The following is a 21,566-nucleotide window of genomic DNA, read 5'->3' on the forward strand; positions in this document are numbered from 1 at the left end:
GACAGATTCCTCAATTTGTGGACAAAAAGAAATGCAAAGTAACTGACACATACTAAACTTAAAGTACAAATACGTCCTCCATTAATTGAAAGTTAAACTCAAGAACTCCTTCACAATATCTTACTCTATTCTGTGTATTACTTTTTCTAGAAATCTAAGGATGAAACAGAACAAAAAAGTTTGTTGTGTTTGGATGAAGTAGGTATATTTCATCCCATCTTACTAGTACTAATCACAGCAATTTGTAGGATTGGACCAACATGTTCTACACATTTATCATTTCCAAGAATAAGTACTGGTCACTCATACAAGCTCTAAATTAAAGTCTAATAAACTAAACAGATCTCTCTTAGCAATACACAAAAACATACATTTCCCTTTATCTGACTCAGACACAACGACTTAATTGCTACGGAAATATGCTGTTTCTATAAGGATGTAATGTAAATATACATTTCCATTGACATTTCTGAAAACTATATTTCACAATATTATTATATTAATAAAATCAAGATTAGTAAATAAAACAGGGTATTTTTTTCTCTTCCAAACAAAGAGTTTTCTCTTCTCCATGAATTTCTGCATGGCTACAACAATTTCTAAAAGAGCTTATAATGCAAAAAATAGAAGCCCTGGTAACAGTGCACTGAAATGGAATAATTGGAAATGCTATTCAGGTAAAAAAACAAAAACAAAACAAAAACAAAACAAAACAAAACACAAACAAAAACAAAAACAAAAACAAACAAAAAAAAAAAAAAAAAAAAAAAAAAAAAAAAAAAAAAAAAAAAAAAAAAAAAACAACCTTGTGTATCTTCTGTCTTGAAAACTCGAAATAGCCTTGTTGCTAGGAAACCAAATTCCCTTTCACATGCATCAGAGAGGGTAGCAATCATCTCAGCCAGTGAAGTCTCTCCACCTACACTGGACAGTCTATTGTAGTCTGTAAACAAAAATCTGAAAGAGAAAAAAAGGATGTATTTTGTATACTTCAGAAAACTTTAAATATTTTCTGACAACTAAAACAGATGTCTTGCTGCATCTCTGTAGTTAAAAGTTTTTTAAGTGCTACACAATGAAAAACAGTAATTTTTTAAAAAATCTACATGGAATTTAACTACTTCTCCATTTATCAACATCTTCTTTGCCCCACTTCCTATTCTAAAGCTTGATTTCTTAAAAAGATACGAATTCTCACACCACTAATAGTACCTCAGATGACAATAAAAACATGAAAATATCTTGATGCCAAAACATAATATTGACAAATATTTTCAAAATGGCATTCTGATCTATTTTTAAATATTTCTACAGGATTAAAAAAATTAAAGCAACACAAGATCACATAAAAGCAGCATGAGGCTAAAATATAAGTCTTTAAACAATAGCAGCAAATGAAATTTTCAAACACGCAGCATAAATTTTCTTGTTTTGAAAAGCTTTGAACAGTCTGATGACCTACTTACAGGGAGGAAAAAGCCTTCAAACCTTAACAGAAGTAATCAGTGGAATGTGTATTAAACATACATAATACACAATAAGCTATACCAGAAAATTCTTATTTTATCTGGTATGAGTCTTCATTAGTATAATAGCCAAACCCCCTAATTCTAAAAAGCACTAACTTTCACCAACTTTGGCAGATAGCAGTGTTTTCAAGAAAAACTATCTTCTTCACACTGAAAAGTTTATGATCTTCTAAGACTACCATTTTTCAAACAAGAATCTCAAAAAACTTTTCATATGAAGCTAAACATGCACATTAATATACACTGTTTGAGAAGTATCAGAGGGAGCCTGACTGACTTATTCAAGAGTAAATAAATGAAATAACTAACCTGACAGGTAAAGCTTTAGTGGTTTGCTCTGGTAGTTCTGGTGGGTTCACAAACATGAGTTTGAGAAGCAACTCTAAATATCCAACATGTCTTGCCAACCTTGTACTTAACACCCAGGCCCAGTTCCATCTCTCCCCTTCTCTTCGGCCACCAAAGTAAATTACAGCTAAAATATTAAAAAGATGTTATGGTTTAGTTCAGTCAACATTGACAACTGCAAGAATCGTGAAGTTTGAACAGAAAGCATGGAGTTCTGTAAAAAAAGTTAGGAACTTTTAGCAGTCAGGCTAAAAATGAGAATGGTAAGAGTAACACAATGAAATTAATAAACAAAATCCTTCTTTGTTCTCAAGAATGCCCTCTCACAAATTACATGCAAAACAAAGGGTCTTTATTGTCTACAAACCCCTTAAGTATTTTTTTCCAAATGGCAAAGCACATCTACAAAGCAATATTTAATTCCAAAATCAGATAAAAACCTTCATGAATTCCACATAAGACTTACTAAAGAAAATGTAGAGAACAGCTAATAAGCTGAGTGACACTGCTATTCCAAGCTTTGCGTCCACTGTGAAAGCGAGCAATAAACCCAAACCTCCACACAGCAAAAGTGTGAGTAACACAATAAGCCAGGAGAACTGAAACAGAGGTTCAATCTGCTGTCCTGCAAAAGTCTTCATTTCATCTAAAACAAAAAGACAAAGACCAGTTAACATATGAAGTCACTCAAGAGCAGATCATTTCTGAAAAGAACTTATCCAGCAGACTGTACAACTTATCCCGATTATTGATCAAAAAAAGGGACAATGGTGCTTGAATTCTTCTTCAAACATTAGCTCAAACCCCTAAGTTTTCATCCATGTAATGAATGAAAACATTTGAATACACAATACTCACATTCTTTGCTGCAGATTTTCTACTTTTGAAAGCATATTAAAAGTCATGCCATTTCCTATTCTCCTTCAAAAGTGTAAAACATATTCTAAGACACTAAGAAAAATAAATCCACCATATCTGTCAAAAAATTCCACCCAACCCCCAAAATCTCAATCACTGAAGCATAGACTGTGTTCCTCAAATGGTCAGATATAAGAGTAGAATGTGAAGGCTGCATTATTATTTCTGTTTGTTGATAGTTATTTACTAAAACAGGAACTCCTGAAGGAACTTATTTAGGTTCTACTGAATAAGAAATAATAGATACACAATCTAGAATAATAACAGGAATGAGGAACACAAAAAAACGCTGAGAAAGTGTTTTAGAAATGTAAGAGCTCATCAGCAATAAATATCATAGTCAAAATATGTACACTTTTTGCTTATGACATAGACCAGGAGGTGAAAAAAATGAATGCAGAGATCCCATTTTGGCTAATAGAGAAATCACAGAAAGTAAGAAACACCAAGACTGGTAGAACTATCTTGAATTTCATTGAAACATCTCAGAAAAATACCCTTTAGAAGAAAATGCTAACACTAAATAGGATGCCTATATCCTCCAGGAAAAATATTAATTCATTTCATATACTGCATTTGCCTTCCTCTGTCATTTCAGAAAGTTCAAAAAACTCAAAGAAAGAGGAAAGGGGAAGAAAACTAGATGCAAAGAATATACATTACAGAAAGTAAAATATTAATAGCCTGATAATTGTTCTTAAGTATTGAAAAGATACATAGAATACACTATAAATAAGTACTGCAGCAGAAGAGGTCTGAACCTAATCTGACACACATACAAGCCCAGCAAGGCAAGGGAACTAGACTTAAAGGCTGTCTTGACATTGTATAAATTAACAAAGCAATCTAGGATGGACTGACCACAGTAAAATTTAAATCCTTTCAGCATAGAAACAGAGACCAGATACAACATTACATGGACCAACAACCTTCACAAAAACTAGTAACTCCAATGTGATGCTTTTCATAAACAGATTGGAAGTACTGAAAAGACTAAATCAAGTTTTTACCTTCCAGTTTCTTAAGCAGGAAAGATTTTCCACTTCCCCACTGTGCATACAAGCCTACACAGATGGGTGGCTGCATGGTTGGTTCACTGAGAATATCAGCCAAAGCGCTGCTGTACAGATCATAGCCCAGCATGTCACCATCAGACTCCGTAGGGGACAAGTGTCCTGCAACACAAATACTGTGCTACACAACTCTGCTTTAAGAAAGCTCTTCAGTAGGACAATTTTCATACATAAAGTCACGACACATTTACCCATATTTGTATATATACTCCTGCCATATAACAGCTGCATTATTTGTATTCCTGTTCAAAGAAATTTTAAATCATCCAAATGATACATAATTATCACAACTATTAAAGCCTACTACAAGACTCAAGATCCCAAAACACTGGAAGTCAAAGAAAGTAATTCCTACACAAGCAAGAACCAAATAAAAACAAAGTGATCAACTGAAGTCACGGAGTATCCAACATCTAAAGCCAAAACAAAAGGTATATTTGACGTTTGCCAGGCTTTTAGAGTTTTTTTGCCAACTGATTATTTTTAAGCCTTCTCATTGGGTGAAACATTAAAACATCAAAAAAATCTGCAGCCACTTTTCAATACATAACTGAATAAACTGGATTGTCAATATACAAGTGATTAAAAATAAATAAATACTTATACTTACTGGCACCAAATATCTGCGTTAAAATACTCTTTTGGTGGCTACAGTCAATATTGTAAGGGGTTTCTCCTGTCTTGTTGGGTCTATAAAGCAATCGACCATCTTTTGGGTTTCTTAAGAGTAATTCGGCAAGTTTCCTGCTTCTTCCACGAATAGCAATGTGAAGTGGAGTATCTCCTTTCTGCAATTAAGTGAAAAGCTAGTCATATCTAACATGAATTCCTAAGATTATGGACAGACCATATGTTCAACACTGTTTCAGAACCATTATTTCCTTGAAATAAATCTTAGGGCACTTTCAAAAGCATCAGTGCCTTACAGCAAGTATTCTTCCCCTTGAAAAAGCATTACAAATGTTTCAGAGAAGACATGTGAAAAAGCAGTTCTTAGAATGCTAAACCTCAGACACTGCCTTCTTTACACATGTTCATATTAATATCCTAAAGTTCATGAAAGCTGTAGTCTCTCTGCTTTGTAGAAACAAATGTCTACAGGCAAACTCAGAGACTTGTTTGGAACAAGAGATGGTCTTGTTAGAATTGTTTCAATGTCTGCTCAGATTTCCCCAAAAACTTCCCTATTGCAAAGCTTAAAAGCTTTCCTATTGCATCAGATTGGTATTATTACTTCTTCGCCCTAAATATAATAGTAAGAGATTAAAAAAGTACCAAATAGATGTTCCTGTATTTAAAAGGTTTGCAGTCAAAGTAGGTAAGGCATAAGAAAACAGCAATAACCAGTTGTATTTGTCCTTGGCATCCTTTCGTTTAATGTGTATAAATCAAAAACTAAGATTAGTGACAAATAACAACCATTCTCTATGCTCTTCTTCATGTGTACCAAGAATTAGTTGTTTTATCTGCGGAAGTTTTATTCCTCTCCTGGATTATTTTTTTTCAAGTTAAGAGCACCCTAATACAAAACAAACTAAACCCCAACAATTTACTCATGGTAGAAACAAATTTACACTTAACTGCCTGATCTATTTAATTATTAAATATAAGGGAGACTAAGCATTTAAGTCTTATGGTCTATTTAATTATTAAGCATATGGGAAGCTACGCTCTCTTTCTGTATTAGCCTTGACAGCTCTCTCCAAAATCCTGCTGCAAACCTAAAATTATTAAATACACTTAAGTAAACAAACAAACATTCTTTACCTTGTCTACAGCAGAGACCTTAGCTCCTTTATCCAGAAGAAGCTCTACTATTTCAATATTTCTCATCTTGGTTGCCTTTATAAGTGGTGTTTCTCCATCCTAAAATGGAAAAGTAGGATTAATATAAAGATCTCTGTATACCCAAAACCAAGAAAAAGAATAGTGATTGGGTAAAAAATTAAAACAATTATTTTAAAGATAATAAAATTAAATATGCTACTGTGCAAGAAAAAACACTTTAGCACTATATCTATATTGTGAAAAAGTATCCCAAACCCAGTTTTCTAGATTGATTAGAATCAAAGAACAAAATACATTTCTGTCAATAATAGTGTCAAATAGAGCAAGACAAAAGTCAGACATAATACAAGATATTTGAAAAGATTTCAATGCTGTGCCAACTACTTATCTTGTTCTTTTCCTTACTGCTGCACATGCCTGAACTCATGCCTAGTAATATCAGAAACCTCTTTCCTCAGTTTCCAGTAGCACCTGCTCTTTACTCCTTAATGGTGGTCATGTCAGTGATGCTGAGGTAAAGAATCCACATGTTCCCTGCTATCAAGGATTTAACAGCAAATCATATTTATCAACAGAGGGAACATGATTATTGCTGAGAAGCCTTATTTCAGAAAAAAATTAACAGCGTTCAAGGTACCAATACTTCACAAAAACTGAATTTGGTATGATCTTCACATTACATAAGAGCTGAGAAAAGAAGAGATGTTAAGAACAGCAATTCAATTAAAATTCTAATTGTTACCTTGGTACATGTTTCAGTATCAGGATTGCATTGCAAGATATCCCTCACCATTGTAGCATTTCCTTTCTCAACTGCCCAATATAAAGCAGTTTTATTATCCTTAAAAGAAAAAAAAAGAGTATTAAACACTAACACCATTTTCATTTAGTCAGATAATTTCAAAAATAGTAAAGTACAACCACTATATATTGAAAATTGCATATAATGGAATTATATGCACAGCTGAAGGCAAAGGGAAAGATCAACAAACCTAACTGGCACAACAGTAGAATTTAGAGGGGAGGATGCAAATTTGGCTAGGGAATATAAATCAATTTTGAAAACCTTTCTGAAATATATTAAGAGCTTTAACAATCCAAGCAGACTCAACCTGTCTTGAAAGTTTCTGAAACTATGCAAGTATTCAACTCTAACTCAAATATAGAAATAACCTAATGAAATAACCCAACTTTTTTTCAGAGGCCATGCAAGCTGCAAAGCTGTAAAAGTAGATGGATGAGAAAGTCAACACAAAGTATCAGAATGCTGATCAGCCAGACATTTTATCAGTCAACCTGGGAGAAGGTTCATAGCTGCAAATCTGCTTCTGTCATCTTTTTTCCCCACAGTGATGTGTGAATGTGTGCTACTCCAGAAAGTCTTCACACGTGCAATCTTTCTGTAGCCTAGTGACTGCACCATGACTCTTTCTGTTTGATGTGTATTTTTGTAGAGACATTGAAGAAAAGCCTCTGAACACACACCTGCTTCTAAGCAGGAATGTCCAAATGCCCCTTGCAGCCTTCTACCTTACTTGCTTCTTTCATTTGCAGCTCTTTCTCCTCTGTTTTTGGCCTTCACAGCAAACTGAGTTTAAAGCCTTTCCCAACAGCTTAACAAGCCCAGTCACTAACATTTCTTTCCTCTCCAGCCACTTGGGTTTCATCTTCCGTGACCTTCAGTGAGCTGGCTTCCAAGACATCAGCCTGAGCTGTACATCAGCTACACATCCAGGCACAGGTCTGCCAGGTTTTCCCAGCTGGGTCCTTCCCCCTCCCATAAGGGCTGAGGAAAACACCACCTGAGCCCTCACCTGCCTCAACACTCACTCTCAAGGGCCTTTTAGTCATGTTTTATCTGCTGAAGGTATCTGCCAGCTAGTGACAATATGAATGAATGATCAGCAAGGAACACCATTGCTGGAAGGCTGGACAAGACTCAGCAATATTTCTGAAATGTCACAAATTTGGGCAGTCAACACATCTCCCCAGAACAGGTCTGGCCAGCAGGCAGGTGCTGCAATGTAGAACAGCAGGGAAGCTCTCCCAGCAAGGAAATAATTCATCTCCAATTCTCCAATTTTGATACTGCTGGTCCTAAATTATGACCTGAAATGCAAAGCCAGAACATTGCTCTGATGGCACTGACTCCTGCTTTGCCCCCTGTAAGGCTGCAAAAACATTCTCTAGATCAACCACTGCAAATTGCCACTCAAGCAACCTCACACTGCCAGAAGTCACATGCTTCCCTGCTACCAAAGATGTTGCATCCTCTTGCTGTTTCTGTATTGCTTCAGTCATAGCAAGGTGTTGAAAAGCTTCAGATTTTCAAATCCATGTCACAGCCAGAAGCTGAGACACATAAGTTGCCAATGGCAAGTTAGAGGAAGAAATCCAAACACTACTTTTTCTTGAAAATAAAAACTTGTTGGCTTCTCAGAGGCTCTGCAGCCGCAGCAGGCACTGCACCTTTGCAACTCTCAGTGACTAGTTAGTTTTGTGTTCAAACCTAGCAGAACACGTGCACCAACAAAGCAGAGTGATTGGAATAGCTTCAAGCAAAAGAATGCAAGTTGAATATAACAAAAACAAGGACCAAGCTGAGTGAGAGAGCTTCCAGTAGAAAAGTAAAACTAACATCTTAATCAAAGGACAAAAAAGAAAGAAGGGGTGGGTAGAAAACACAGAAATCACTGACAACAGTGTTTAATAGAAAGCAACACAAAGTTGGTGGAGACAAGAACCAACCAAGCACAGTGACAGAACCACTCTGACAACAGATATGATGTTGGGTGCATCACATTTCATTGATATTCTATTTAAAATATGATCAAAATCATTACATTAAGTGTATTTCAAAGTATGTTATTATTTTAAATCTGTTCAGTAGTGCAGATAAAGTAAGTTCAGTTTAATCTTTTGCTTTTCAACCATTATACAATTAACTGAATAAACTGTGCTTAACAAGCCATTACAATTGCCTGTATCTTCTATCTTAAAACCTGCACAGCAATGTGATGTATTTTACTGTTTGATGGAATTTGAGTTTCCTACGGAGTAGACAGAGCAAACTTTAAAGCCCTGTTTTCAGGAACACAGTAAAATTGTTTGGTATACAAATTCACATACTATTTAAAAAGTACTCTAACACTGACACTGTTGTACTTACCTGACCTCTGATATCTATATCAGCATATTTATGGAGCAGGGCCCTCACAATTTCAACGTGACCACCTCTAACAGCCCCAATCAACACTGTATCTCCACTCTAAAAAAAATTGTGAAAGAATATTGAACATGAATTAATATTATTTACCAATAAGAAGTGCAACAGAGAATGAATTATAGCTTCCAAATATATACTATGCCTATTTAGATGAAGAAATCTCCACTGATTTAAAAAAAAAAGAAAATACAAAAAACAGAACTATCTCTGAAAAAATGGGTATATGGACTTTTTTTTTTTCTAATTATTCAGGAAAAAAACACTCTATAAATAGGTCTAGCTTAAACCACTATCCTAAAAAAACTAGCATAAATTAATAATAAATATGAAAAAAGCCAGTTGTTTTCTGTTCATAGGAAAACCAAATACTCATAGTAATAACTACTTACAATCAGACAAGAATATTGTCTGCCTCCTTGAGATGTTTCACAGCTGACAAAAGCTCCTCAAGAATTTTGAATAAATGTATGCCTTTTTTTTTGTGCAGATTTGACTGCTATCTTGTTTACATACACTATGCTATTATAAAGAAAAAAAGCAAAAAGGCTGACTTCATCTCAGATCAAAACAAAAAATATTTTGGTGTGGTAAATGGAATTGTATATACATAAAACAAAGTAACAATTGTGCTTAAGGCTTCTGATTTTAACACACTTAAGGATATGCCAGAATTTCAGAAATTACCTTATACTCCTGAAACTCCCTAGTACCCCTTTTACGATGAAACAGGAAAAATGAATAAAAGTATAGCAAAATCACAGGTGTGGAACTCGGCTCAGCAGTAGGAAATGCCCCATCAATCAGCCATTACATACTTGGCAAACCAAGAAATTTTCTTTATCAAAACCTACTCTAGCATCTGAAACTAAGAGTACTCATTGTTAGGTGTATTTTTGTAACGCAATTTTGGAGCTGTAATTTCTCCTTCCTGAAAGCGCAGAAATGTTATAGAATATTGTGGTAGAAGAGGTGCTAAGAGGGACTGTAATGTGTTTTCTTAAATATTTTTAAAGTTTGCTTTGATATGTGTCTGAGGTCAAATTTGTTGTGACATGAAACACTGTAAACTGCAATCTGAGAAATGCATTGACATCTGAAATACAGAAAAATGCATCAAAAAATCCTTTTAAATCTATGAAGCAAATATTAGGAAGCTTTCCTCTATTCTCTGCAACCCCAAACAATCCAACTTAGGGATTGGGAATGCAGCCTCAAAAATGTACTACTGCTCTGAACTAAGTCACTGACCTTGATAGAGACATCTAAGTTTAGGTATCTACAACTACAGCCTCAGGGCTGCAGTGTTTGACCTGTCTCTGACACTCCAGAAACACCTGACTATCAAGAGGGCACTGCAGACACTGCAAAGCACCTGTATGAGTAACCAAATAAATCCTGAACTGTCAACGTGCAGATTCACACTCTGGGCACTGTTCATGTCCCATCTCTACTGAGCAATGCATGTGTAGGTCAGGTACACAACATTACATTTACATCTCTTGACCCAGAGATGAAGTCTCCCTCTCACATATAAAAGTTTTCTAGTAAAAAGTTTCATTGGAAAAGATAAAGGTACATGCTGAATTAAATACATTCTTTTTTACAGAACTCAAGGTTTACAGCACTATCCCATCCCAAACCTACAGATTAGTGCAGTATCAGTCTTATGTTACAGATAAGTCATATGTCCTATGTTCTCAATTCAAGCATCTCAAAGAAAAAGAGTAGTTTCAGTAGTTTGTCCTTTACTTTCCCACAGCAACATTCACTTCTTAACATACTCGTAAAAGAGCAATACACAAAAACACCCCTAGATGGCAGAAAAATCAGACAGCCAGAAAAATCACATATTTACAAATCTGCATACAAAACAACAGTTATGATGAAAATTGACTCACTCTGTCAGGAATGTTCACGTAAGTTCCAGCATCAAGAAGATCCTGCACAATTTCAGTATGCCCCTCCTTTGACGCAATCATCAAAGCTGTATTTCCATCCTTATCTGTTAGGTTTACATTTGGGTTCCTTTTCAGTATTTCTTTTACTGAGTCAGTATAGCCGCCCTTCACTGCTACAATAAGTGCAGTCATAGAATTCTTTAAATAAAACCAAAAGACTTTAATGTACAGTGGATATAGCAATCACCATTATACCAGCAGTTCAAATAAGAAGAGAACACTCACTGACATTACTCTCTTAATCATCCAAATGCTACTTCAGTTTTCTATTTTAAAGTGCACCAAAATCCAGGCTTTTTAAAATCAAAGCAATAAACTAAGAGCAATAGTACAGAACTCTTCAAATGCAAAATGTAGAGTTCAGATCAGTTTATTCTATCTCCAGAATGCCACATATATGATAAAATAATTTTCTTGTCATATGGGAACAGAGCACCCAGGTCTACCAATACTGTTCACAAAGAGGATTTTTGAAGAACTTCAGAAATAATCATATGAATCCTGAAAGACTTCCTAATCTTCCACTTAACTTTTAATAGATTTTGTTTTGACAAGCAATTCAAATGTAACCTGTTTTGTTTAAAAACAATATGCAGCTGAAACTTCTGAAAAAAATCCAATTTCTGAAAAGTTGCAATCATCATTATTATTTCCAAAAGATGACTTATGTTTGATTTACTTTTCAAATGGCACTGAGGAATAAAATATTTGATGTATCAGGCTTGATACTGAATGAATTTTGATAGCACAAACCTTCAGATAACAATTACCTAAATTAATTTATGGCCATTAAAACTTACACTTAACATACTAGTGTGTCCACACAACTCTAGTTACATCATAGTTTTATTAAAAGGCACAAAGAAATTTCAGTAACTCTCACATGCAGTCAGCAAATAGCTGGAATGCAAAATACTCCAACACCAACATTTCATCTTGTTTCACGTATTTCGTAGTATTTATTTTATTAAAAAACCCAAACAAGACACACAGATGTCCTTATCACTGAAAAATGCAGTTACTTACAGCTCCTTCTTGATCAACATCAGCTCCCATCTGCAGCAGGTATTTCACACACTCCAAATGACCTTTCCTTGCTGCCCAAACCAGTGGGGTGGTTCCATACTGAAAAAACATTCACAACATTTTATCATATTGCTTTCTGTATTTAGTATCCCATACAAACTAGTATTTATCCTATACTTTATTGCTCACGTTTTTACAAAAACATAATTGGGTCTTGTGAATTAACACAAGCATTTGAAAAGCCACTTTAACTCTTCTTTTGTAGATTAGCTGTATGAATTATTTTTCTATACAACCTAGGATGGCAAGGTTTCCAATAGCTCAGGAAACAGAAATACATTCACAAGTATCTTGAGCACACTATGGAAAAACCTCTTTCAAGCATAACAACTTACCCTAGCATGCTAAGACTAATCTCATGGGTAAAATATAACAACAAGTGTTTTTCTAATCAAGAACTCATAGATTTCCTTTTACAAGAAGTTTATCAAACATTACAGAAATTAAATGTTACATAGGTATAACTCACTTTGTCAGAGCAGTTCACTTTAGCTCCATGCTGCAGTAAGAGATGAACTATATCTGAGTGGCCACGTCCTGCTGCCCAAATAATTGGGTAAACACTGTATTGCTTAGAATTAAAAAACAAAGACATAATTATAGTCTTACATATTTTCATTATTTTACATCAAAAGAACAAGTCTCAAGAGAAGTTAAACCCATAGAAGAATGAATATACAGAAATAAATCCAACTACATTATCAATAATTATTATGTAGTACATTATCTAGATGATATCTAGGAAGACGTCCACTGTTTTGAATCAGCTTTGATTTTTAACTCTTTAAACAAGGTTTGTAAATTCACATTCTCATCTTAATAGGAACATTTGTAAGGTAGAAAGGAAGAAACAGACAGCCATGTAATATCCCTAAGTAATCAGGACTGCAGAGGAGTTGTGCCACACACACAGATACTGCACATGCAAACCAGAGAAAATCAATCATTACAAAGGTTGTTTTGGCCATTTGGGTTCTCCCTTCATTGTTCATGGCCTCAAACAACAGAGAACTGACAGTATAAACAAATTGTTCAAATTGTTCAATGCCTATGCTTTTGCAGAAAATGCTTACAAATGGACTAAATCTCAAAATCTTGGGGATTTTTATTCTCTGATATGAATGGTATCTGTGCGTATAATCTAAACTATTATGAAACAATTAAAGTAAGTTATGATTTCTAAATTGCACACATTAGTTACTCCATTAACTTCTACAGATGTAGAAAAATGACAGTTATTTTACAAGTAACATTAGATACACTACTTATCTTTTCTATTATTTCCTCTGCTGATAATTTGAATCTTAGTACGAGCTATACAACCATTTGCTTCAATTAAAAAAAATTCAAAATTATTAAAAAAGCCAGTGGCAATCACACAGATTATTAAAGCAAGCCCCTTTATAAAGTACAGTGATTAATGTTATACTGCAAAAAACGCAAAATAATAAGATGAGTGTACAATTCAGGACTTCAAACACTTGGGAGGAGGAGATGTTTAAAACTAAAACTTACCATGCCTGTGATGTTTGGATTTGCTCCTTTCTCAAGCAGCAGTTTAGCCACTTCAGTACGGCCTTTGTATGACGCCCACATCAGGGCAGTCCATCCTCCCTACCAAAGACAATTCAATGAAATGTAAAAATTGAAAAATACTTAGAAATATAACTAATGACTTTTATTTCATTTTGTATTTGTCCTAAGACTATTCTGCAAATTCAAAATATAGTAAGGACTGACCACACAATGTTGTAGTCCTTTTTATTTAGAATAAATAATAAGCTCTTGTATGGAAGTACTAAGTTCCTGTTATATGCAAAACTCAGGAAAACAGCATGTCCTTAATGTTGTTGAACACTGAATTCAGATTTCAAACGCATACAAATTCAACCACTGGATTTCAAAAAAAAAGAAACACACATCTTAAAACAAAGTCTAGACTCCACATCAGTTAACATGGAAAGTTTATTTTTTATTTCTGTAGCAGGGAGTAGTAAGAGCAATTAATTTCAAACTACACTGCTGTGTTCATTTAAGTTTGTAAGCTAGGAGACAATGAGGTTTCACTGCCTAAGGCATTTGACAGATCAGGTAAACAAATTTCATTTCAAATAACAGTATGCCTCCAATAACTATAAGCACAACTTTTATTAATTTCTTTATAATACACTTTTGGAGATGTGATAGATCACTCTGACTGACAGAGGTCTAGAAATCAAGCACTTTCTCATGTGAATGTACTTAACATTAAACAAAAAAATCTTGGTTAGTGAAGATGCCTCAGCTTTCAGACAGAGTGGCACTTCAATTAAAGGAAGCACTTCAACTCACCCCTAATGGTTTTCCACATTTTAACTTAAGCAGAACAAAATTAGTCCTTGCAGGTACCTAATTCCATCTTCTGTCAATGGAGACAGTTTATGGCTCTTCAGGGCCATCTAACCTCAGACTCCTGTCAGCAGCTTTTGTAACTCTTTCGATGGGCTGGACTGTAGTGCCCACTTTCCCATATCAAAATTTGGCAAGATGAATGAAAGCAAGTGTTGGGAGACTGAAAACAGGGACTGCTGTATGAACAATCACTGTCCAGAATAAAAGTAAATACAGACAGGTATCTTCTGGGAAACATAATGTTTATTTTACCAGAATACCTTAAAAAAAAGCCATTACCACACAAAAAAAACCTCCAACAAAAAAAAAAAAAAAAAAAAAAAAAAAAAAAAACAAACAAAAAAAAAAAAAAAAAAACAAAAACCACAAACCAAGCCCCTCCCACAAAAAAACTCTCACTCACATTAAACACACCCAAAAATCAAACTGTTCTTCAATTTAGCTTTTTTACAAAGCAAATTAAGGGGGGAAAGCAGCCCTAGTAAATTGGCTGCCATTATTAACATTAAAGCAATCATTTTACAGGTGTAAAAAGCAATATTTAACTATATATTCTTTTTCATTTCAGCAGCACTGGGTACATAATGTAAAAAAACGAAAGATCTTTCCTTAAGTTTTATGGATTTGAAAATCTTCAATTCACATAATTGTTTTTCTATTTTATTTTTATACTAAGACAACACATACCAAATCCCGATGCTCCAAACTGACATTATAATTGAGCAGCTCTGCTACAATAGCTGCATGTCCTTCTTTAGCTGCTGAAATAAGAGCTGTCCAGTTATCCTAGAAAAAAAGGAAAAAATGTTATAAAGTAATATTCAATATTTTAATGCAAGTAACCTTGACTTTCAAATGTTTAATCCACAACAGGAAATACAGAAGCCCTTAAAATAGCTATCCTTTAAAAAATAATAAAAGTACTAATAAACTCACAGCATGCCAGTTATACACGTGGAAATACAGAGCAACTACTGCAAATCTCCCCTTCAATTATGTGCTCTCCTACCCAATATCTAGCCCTTTCCACTCCTCAGTTCATTGCAGGTTATCTTAATAAATATATGGAGGAAGCAGCACCTACAAAGGATTAGAAAATGAGGTCAGGACATTAAAAACTGCTGAGAGGGAATGAGATACTAACCAGGACCACAGAAAACAGTGGCACTGGGTCTCCACGTATAGTGTGTGACAGCACTCAAGGGACTGATATACAGGGTAATCTGGACCACAGCTTTTCACATGTCTGATCACTTCAGAAGATACATTTCCCCTTGCATTATGCTTATTTCTCCCTCACTGATCAAAGCTCATCCAGGTGTGGATTTTTATATGCTACACACTTATAAAATATAGCAACAGTTTATAAGGTAGCTGTCCTTCCTAGAAGTATAGAAACTGTGGCATTTATAGCAACTGTAATGAATGTCTCAAAACAATAGAGACTTGGTTGGTTGGTAGATTTTGTTGTTCTGGATTTTTTAGGCGAATTCCACAGAAGACCTGGATATCCATTCTGCTACACTTAAACTAAGTGTAGAAGTAAAAAAGCCAAGTGACATCCTTTTCCTGTTTATCACTCTTCACTGGACCTTTCAGACCTTTCAAAACTTTCTAACAATATCTCTGTTCTATTCACCCCTTTTGGGTATCTTTCATCTGGAGTCAACCTCTTGCTGAGGCACAAAAATAATTCATAAATTTGAAACCCCTCTCTGCCAATGTTCTGGCTTTCATCTGAAATAATCCTTTAACCTAAACTCTCTCTAGATATTTACTGGAAAAAAACCAAAACCAAATAAAAATTCAGCCCAAAAAAATAAACAAAAATTCAACCCACTGACACACCTCAACAACACTGTGACAAGCAAAATCCCTTGGACCTCATCTTTGATGTTGTATTCCTCTATTCTGATATCCCAGAAGAAACACCAACAAATTCAGCAGAGATCAAGATCTTTTAAACACCTGAGGAATATCCCTACTCTTCATGAGGGCTTGGAGAAATACAAAAGCTAAGCAATTTTGTATAAAATTTCTCTTATATGTCATCATTTTCTACCTGCTTTTTTCCCCTCCTGAGCTCAACACTAACCTAAATTCCCTTTCCTTCCCTGCTCCTTGAAATTGCTTTTTCCTCCACTGTTAGGTGCCATCACATAGGCACTAATACTTACTGCATCTTCCAAGTTGCAATTAGCTCCCTTCTTGAGAAGCTCCTGGACAATTTCTAGATTGCCTTGCTCAGCAGCCAACATAAGTGGAGTCTGGCCATTCTGAAATTAAAGTGACAGGAAAATAAATGCATTGGGAAGTGATGAAAACGACACACACACCCATGCAATAAAAACATAGAAACTACAGAGCAACATTGTTTCCATTTTTAATTGCCACTGAGAAGCAGTAAGAACGACTGGTGTTGAAACCACACAGTATATTTGCAACAAAAATGGAGAATATGGTATTAAACCCTGTACTGTAGGAGATCAAAAAACAAAAAACCCCAAACATTTCAGACATTACAAAGGGCTACTAAAAGAAAAAATGTTACATTATTAAATATCTACCTTTCTGAATTATTTGCTTGCTGTGGACATCTCCAATACATGTTACATCTTTACAGCTTGGAGCAACTCAGTCGCATGGTTAAAAAATTAAGAAATATAGAAAATAAAGAAATATATCCACCTTAGGAACCACAATGGCCATTAAAACATGTACACTGATTCACAGCAATATTAGCTAAAGCCTTGGAAAAAATAGTCAGGTTATATACCCCACTTCTATCTCACAGCATAGGAAATGCAGACATCACTTCTGTCCTCTGCAGCGTGAGTTCTTAGCAGACAGTCTCACCTCAAGGAAGATGAAAGATACAAAAGCTGGTTTATATGCCTTCAGAAGTATTTTAAAAGTCAGTTAGAATCTGTCACCCTTCCATCAGCCTACTTTTGTGTCAGCATATTTGAGTTTCAACTGCTCTGCATGCTGAAAAGTAAACCTTGCTAAATTCTACAGTAAATTTATTAATTAAAAGTTCAAGAAATTAAGAGAGTTTTTTCTGACCTTGCTTCTGTTTTTTCTCTCCACTACAGAAAACTCAAATTATCTAGTCTCTAAATAATACAAAAGCTACAAGTTAGGAGCTATATACCAGCAATTTCCCTGGAAAGAATAAAAATCAATGCAGAATCACAATACAGTAATATCACTAATCTTCATAACTGAAACTATTAACAACATGATTAATAAAGATACTTGATGACTCTTTCTGCTCTTTACACACACAGAAGCACAGAAATGTATGGATTCTTTCAAAAACACTTTCTGGCCTATCAGCTGTTCCTTATGTAATTATATCTATAAAGTAATTTTTCACAAAGAAAAATTAGGCTCTCATGTAAGTTTACATTGTTATAACTGTACATTTTATACATTCAAAAGGACACCATTGCTTTTAGATCCTAAAGTATATTTTGTATCAACAAGAAGTAGTTTTAGGTCTGGTCATAAAAAGAGAATTAAAATGCTCAAAAAATCAAAAGAAAATAAAATGCTACTTTTTAGAAAAGAACAGCTCTCTTTGGAGGAGAAAACAAGTCATAACTTTTGTTCTTTAAGACATGCAAGTTAATAAGTTGGGAATACACACGCCAAGTGATTTCAGAAATCCTGACTGACCACTCTGCCTTATGTGATGGCATCACTAGTCAGTGGATGCAGAGCTGAGAGACTGTTTATTCCACATCTAGCAAGGATTTCAACACTGTCTCCCACAGCCACCAGGGACACTAATGAAGTACAGGCTGGACAAATGGACAGTGAGGAGGACTGAACTGGCTGCAGTGCTGAGCTCACAGGATTGGGATCAGCAGTACAAAGTCCAGCTGGAGGCCAGTCACTGGTGCAGGGAATCAACAGTGGGATCCCATTTAACCCTTTCTTTAAGGACTGGGGCAATGGCACAGAGTGCACCTTTGCAGCCTGGACAAAGTTGGGAGGAGTGGCTGATGCACCAGGTGCTTGTGCTGCCACCCTGAGGGCACTGACAGGCTGGGCAGACAGGAACCTCACTGGACTGAGTACTCCTGTCTGTTGGGATGACCAGAGGGAACTGCACACAATCTTTGGGAAGAGATGCTGGGACTGCCCTGTGTCAGACACAGGCAATTCCAGCTGGCTCCAACCAACCCACCTCAGGACAGGACTACACAATCTCCAAGGATCCCTTCCAGGCAGTGCTTTAGTGAAACACACAAAATCCCCTGTTTTAGCCTGACCATTCTTCTTGCCTCCTTCTGAACAGTTACTATTGTTATCACTCTGATTATCTTCCACAAGTGGATAACACAAAAGGATAATGCATTCCAAATAAAAGTATGTCTGGGCAAGATGAGGCTATGGATGGTAAAATCATTCTCTCCTGTAAGAAGTGTCATACAGCTGCAGACTGGCTTTGGTTCTCTGAGACAGATGTAGACTTTTCTATAGGGGTACTGAAAACATCCTTCCCTTTTTGTTAGAACACTCTCAAATGTAAGTATAATGTTACAATGTTTTAGCAAACATCACCAAGATTTCACCAACACAAACAAAAGATAATTACTACATCTGTGACCTCCAGATTCATTCTCAAAAGTTGTCTAAGAGTCTAGACACTCCACAACAAATAAATGCCCATATTTCTCACACACACATCAATTACTGTCTATCTGTACATCACAGCTCAGTCTAAGTATTGGAATAACCAAATTATAAAGGAGCACACCTGTATCATTTTAGAGAAATCAATTTGTGGTGCCACCTTACAGGTTAGTGCTCTCACAGTCCATGAAAGAACAGACGATTCAGAATTGAACATACAGAAGCTCCTTCAGCACCAAGAGCAAAAAGAAAGGCACATCAAGAGAAAGTGGAGGCTGTTAGGATCAAAGTGTATGACACAAAGCAGGCATCTATCATTAGCTGTTAATTCATGTGTCTGGTATGAGAGAGAAAAAAATCACACAAGTAGAAGGATGTGCAGAGAAAAGGCAGAGAGGCTGAGACTTGCCCCACTTCACTGAAACTGATGGTGTTAATGTAATAAAACCACCCATATGCAAACTGACTGGGCCATCCCAGCTTTTCTGGCAACTGACCACAGTCAAGATTAAAAAGGCTGGTAGCAATGTGGGTGATCCTACCATTGGACAAGTCACTGCAGCCTGGGAGGTCCTGGCCCTTAGCAAACTTTAGCTTGCCAGCAATCTTTTTAGATCTCCAAAGGCACTCTCCTTTTGGTATTTTCCTTTACCCAAGAGGAAAAGATGTCTTGGCAGGTCCCAAACTGGAAACTGAACTGCACTCAAAACCACTGAATTCTAAGGAAGAGCTATCATTTAAACTAAACTCCTCTCATACATACAGACTGTCCCTGCACAGGGTTTACAACTGATGCAAACCACACACATCTGAAATGACCTTCTCCAATGCAACAGACAAGAAGACAGAAAACAATAGGTATCAGGGAAATGATCTCTGCAAAAAAGACAGTTAATGAAACCCAAGACTACGTTTAGTCCCACCAATAAGTGAAGAAAATTTAGAGAAGGTGAAGGCAGTGACACTTGATGAAATCAACACGATCTGTCTGATTTCAGCCATGTTGTTGAAAGGAACTGCCAGCAGAGGGAACAGACATTCCCTTTCTCAGATATGCTACATGCCAGGTGGTGAGGTTCATGTGTATGCTCTGAAACTTAAAAATTCTCCCATCTGAAATACCTCAGCATATGTGCACACACAGCACGGAACGAACGTGCCAACAATGAAAGAAAACTGTCTTAATTGAAACCAGATCCAATAACTACAGTAAGGCTAAATTCTGTACATTGTTTTCACATTTGCATGATGCTTTTTGGGTTTGAGTAACATATGCCATTGGACTTCTTTCAAAAAAAATATTCCTCCCATCTTATGCAGATTTGAAAAATTGATCAATATAACAGATTCTGAATAATTCTCATATAAACTCGCTACTGTGTATCAAGAGTTTTGCATACTCCTGGTAAACTCTAGACATACCTCTCGGATACATATTTTTTCATCTAGATAAGCATATGCTCATGTAAGTTGCAATATATGCTTTTATTTGGATTGTATAACAAAGTATCTCTTGACTGAAAACCAGGATGTGAGGCAAGGGTTATCATCATACCAGGTTTCACCACAAAATGAACATATGCAGTTGGATCTGAGAACTAAGAAACAATTCTTAGCCACAGAAATACAGGTATAAAGTCCATTCACAAAGTAAGGATAGAGCTGCATTTTCCAGCTCAGAAGAACACTCTAGAAAGCAAATACTATGAAAGATGCTTGAGGTGCTGTCAGAGACTGAACACATAGTGTTCAGGTCATGCAAAGGAAAGCAATAACTTAAAAACAAAACTGAAATTTGTATATTAAATAATCAGTGTGATCTCACTAATTATTCATTCTGTAACTAATAAGCTGCAATGTGAAACTGACCTTTTCAAAAATCATCTTACCTCATTTCTCTCATCAACATCCCTGCATTTCTCGAGAAGCGCTTTCAGAGCAGGAACATTTCCTTCTTCTACATAGGTCAACAGACTCTGACTCATCAGACTTGCCATCTTCACACACTATTTAAAATGCTTCTCAATAACAAAGCTTACCTGTGTTTCAGGAAAGAAAAAAAAAAAACCAGCAAAGCATAAGTAACAGCTATGACATTTGATATTAGAAAGTGTGAATTATATATGCTAATAAGTTATTGGCTGGTTACAAACACCTGCTATTCTCCTCAACACAACACTCTGGAGATGTGCATTAAAAGGCACTACGTTTCCTTAGAAAGTCTCAACTTTCTCTAGTTCTTAGAAAATTACAGAAATTATTCTGTTACACGTGTTCTAAATAAATATTTTGAATAGAATGCATATAGGTATACACAGCATTATAGGAATATCTGTATATGTCACAAACTTAATATATACTAGTTATATTTACAATATAACCCTTATCCTTTATGTGTATAAGCAGAGCATTGAGACTAATCAGCATTACAAAATACAGTGATTCTAGTCTGCAGAGACCGCAGCCATATGGAACCCTGAGTTCTACACGATTAACTAAATCAGTTATCACCAACTTTATGCAGACAACGCCTGCATGTGATGGCACGTTGTTAACTTGCTAGTCAAACATAACATGGCTTCTGTTAACTGATGATGTTTTTAAC

At 35.6% G+C, this 21,566-nt stretch overlaps 1 protein-coding gene across 2 annotated transcripts in view; it reads right to left on the bottom strand.

Moving 5' to 3' along the window:
• KIDINS220 (kinase D interacting substrate 220) overlaps positions 1 to 21,566 on the bottom strand; it is an 82,747-nt gene that overhangs the window by 54,433 nt on the left and 6,748 nt on the right. For both annotated transcript variants that reach the window (XM_083856044.1, XM_083856043.1), the window contains exons 2-16: positions 20,851 to 21,000; positions 16,495 to 16,593; positions 15,005 to 15,103; positions 13,442 to 13,540; positions 12,396 to 12,497; positions 11,867 to 11,965; positions 10,781 to 10,978; positions 8,826 to 8,924; positions 6,399 to 6,497; positions 5,636 to 5,734; positions 4,479 to 4,656; positions 3,806 to 3,970; positions 2,344 to 2,523; positions 1,839 to 2,004; positions 806 to 957 (exon numbers count right to left, since the gene is read on the bottom strand). In XM_083856044.1, the coding sequence (XP_083712170.1) occupies positions 806 to 957; positions 1,839 to 2,004; positions 2,344 to 2,523; positions 3,806 to 3,970; positions 4,479 to 4,656; positions 5,636 to 5,734; positions 6,399 to 6,497; positions 8,826 to 8,924; positions 10,781 to 10,978; positions 11,867 to 11,965; positions 12,396 to 12,497; positions 13,442 to 13,540; positions 15,005 to 15,103; positions 16,495 to 16,593; positions 20,851 to 20,958 (1,942 nt within the window). In that variant the 5' untranslated portion in view covers positions 20,959 to 21,000. The remainder of the gene's footprint in view (positions 1 to 805; positions 958 to 1,838; positions 2,005 to 2,343; positions 2,524 to 3,805; positions 3,971 to 4,478; positions 4,657 to 5,635; positions 5,735 to 6,398; positions 6,498 to 8,825; positions 8,925 to 10,780; positions 10,979 to 11,866; positions 11,966 to 12,395; positions 12,498 to 13,441; positions 13,541 to 15,004; positions 15,104 to 16,494; positions 16,594 to 20,850; positions 21,001 to 21,566) is intronic.

The sequence above is a fragment of the Zosterops lateralis genome, assembly GCF_965231275.1.
Source record: "Zosterops lateralis genome assembly, chromosome: 3".
Taxonomy (NCBI): domain Eukaryota; kingdom Metazoa; phylum Chordata; class Aves; order Passeriformes; family Zosteropidae; genus Zosterops; species Zosterops lateralis.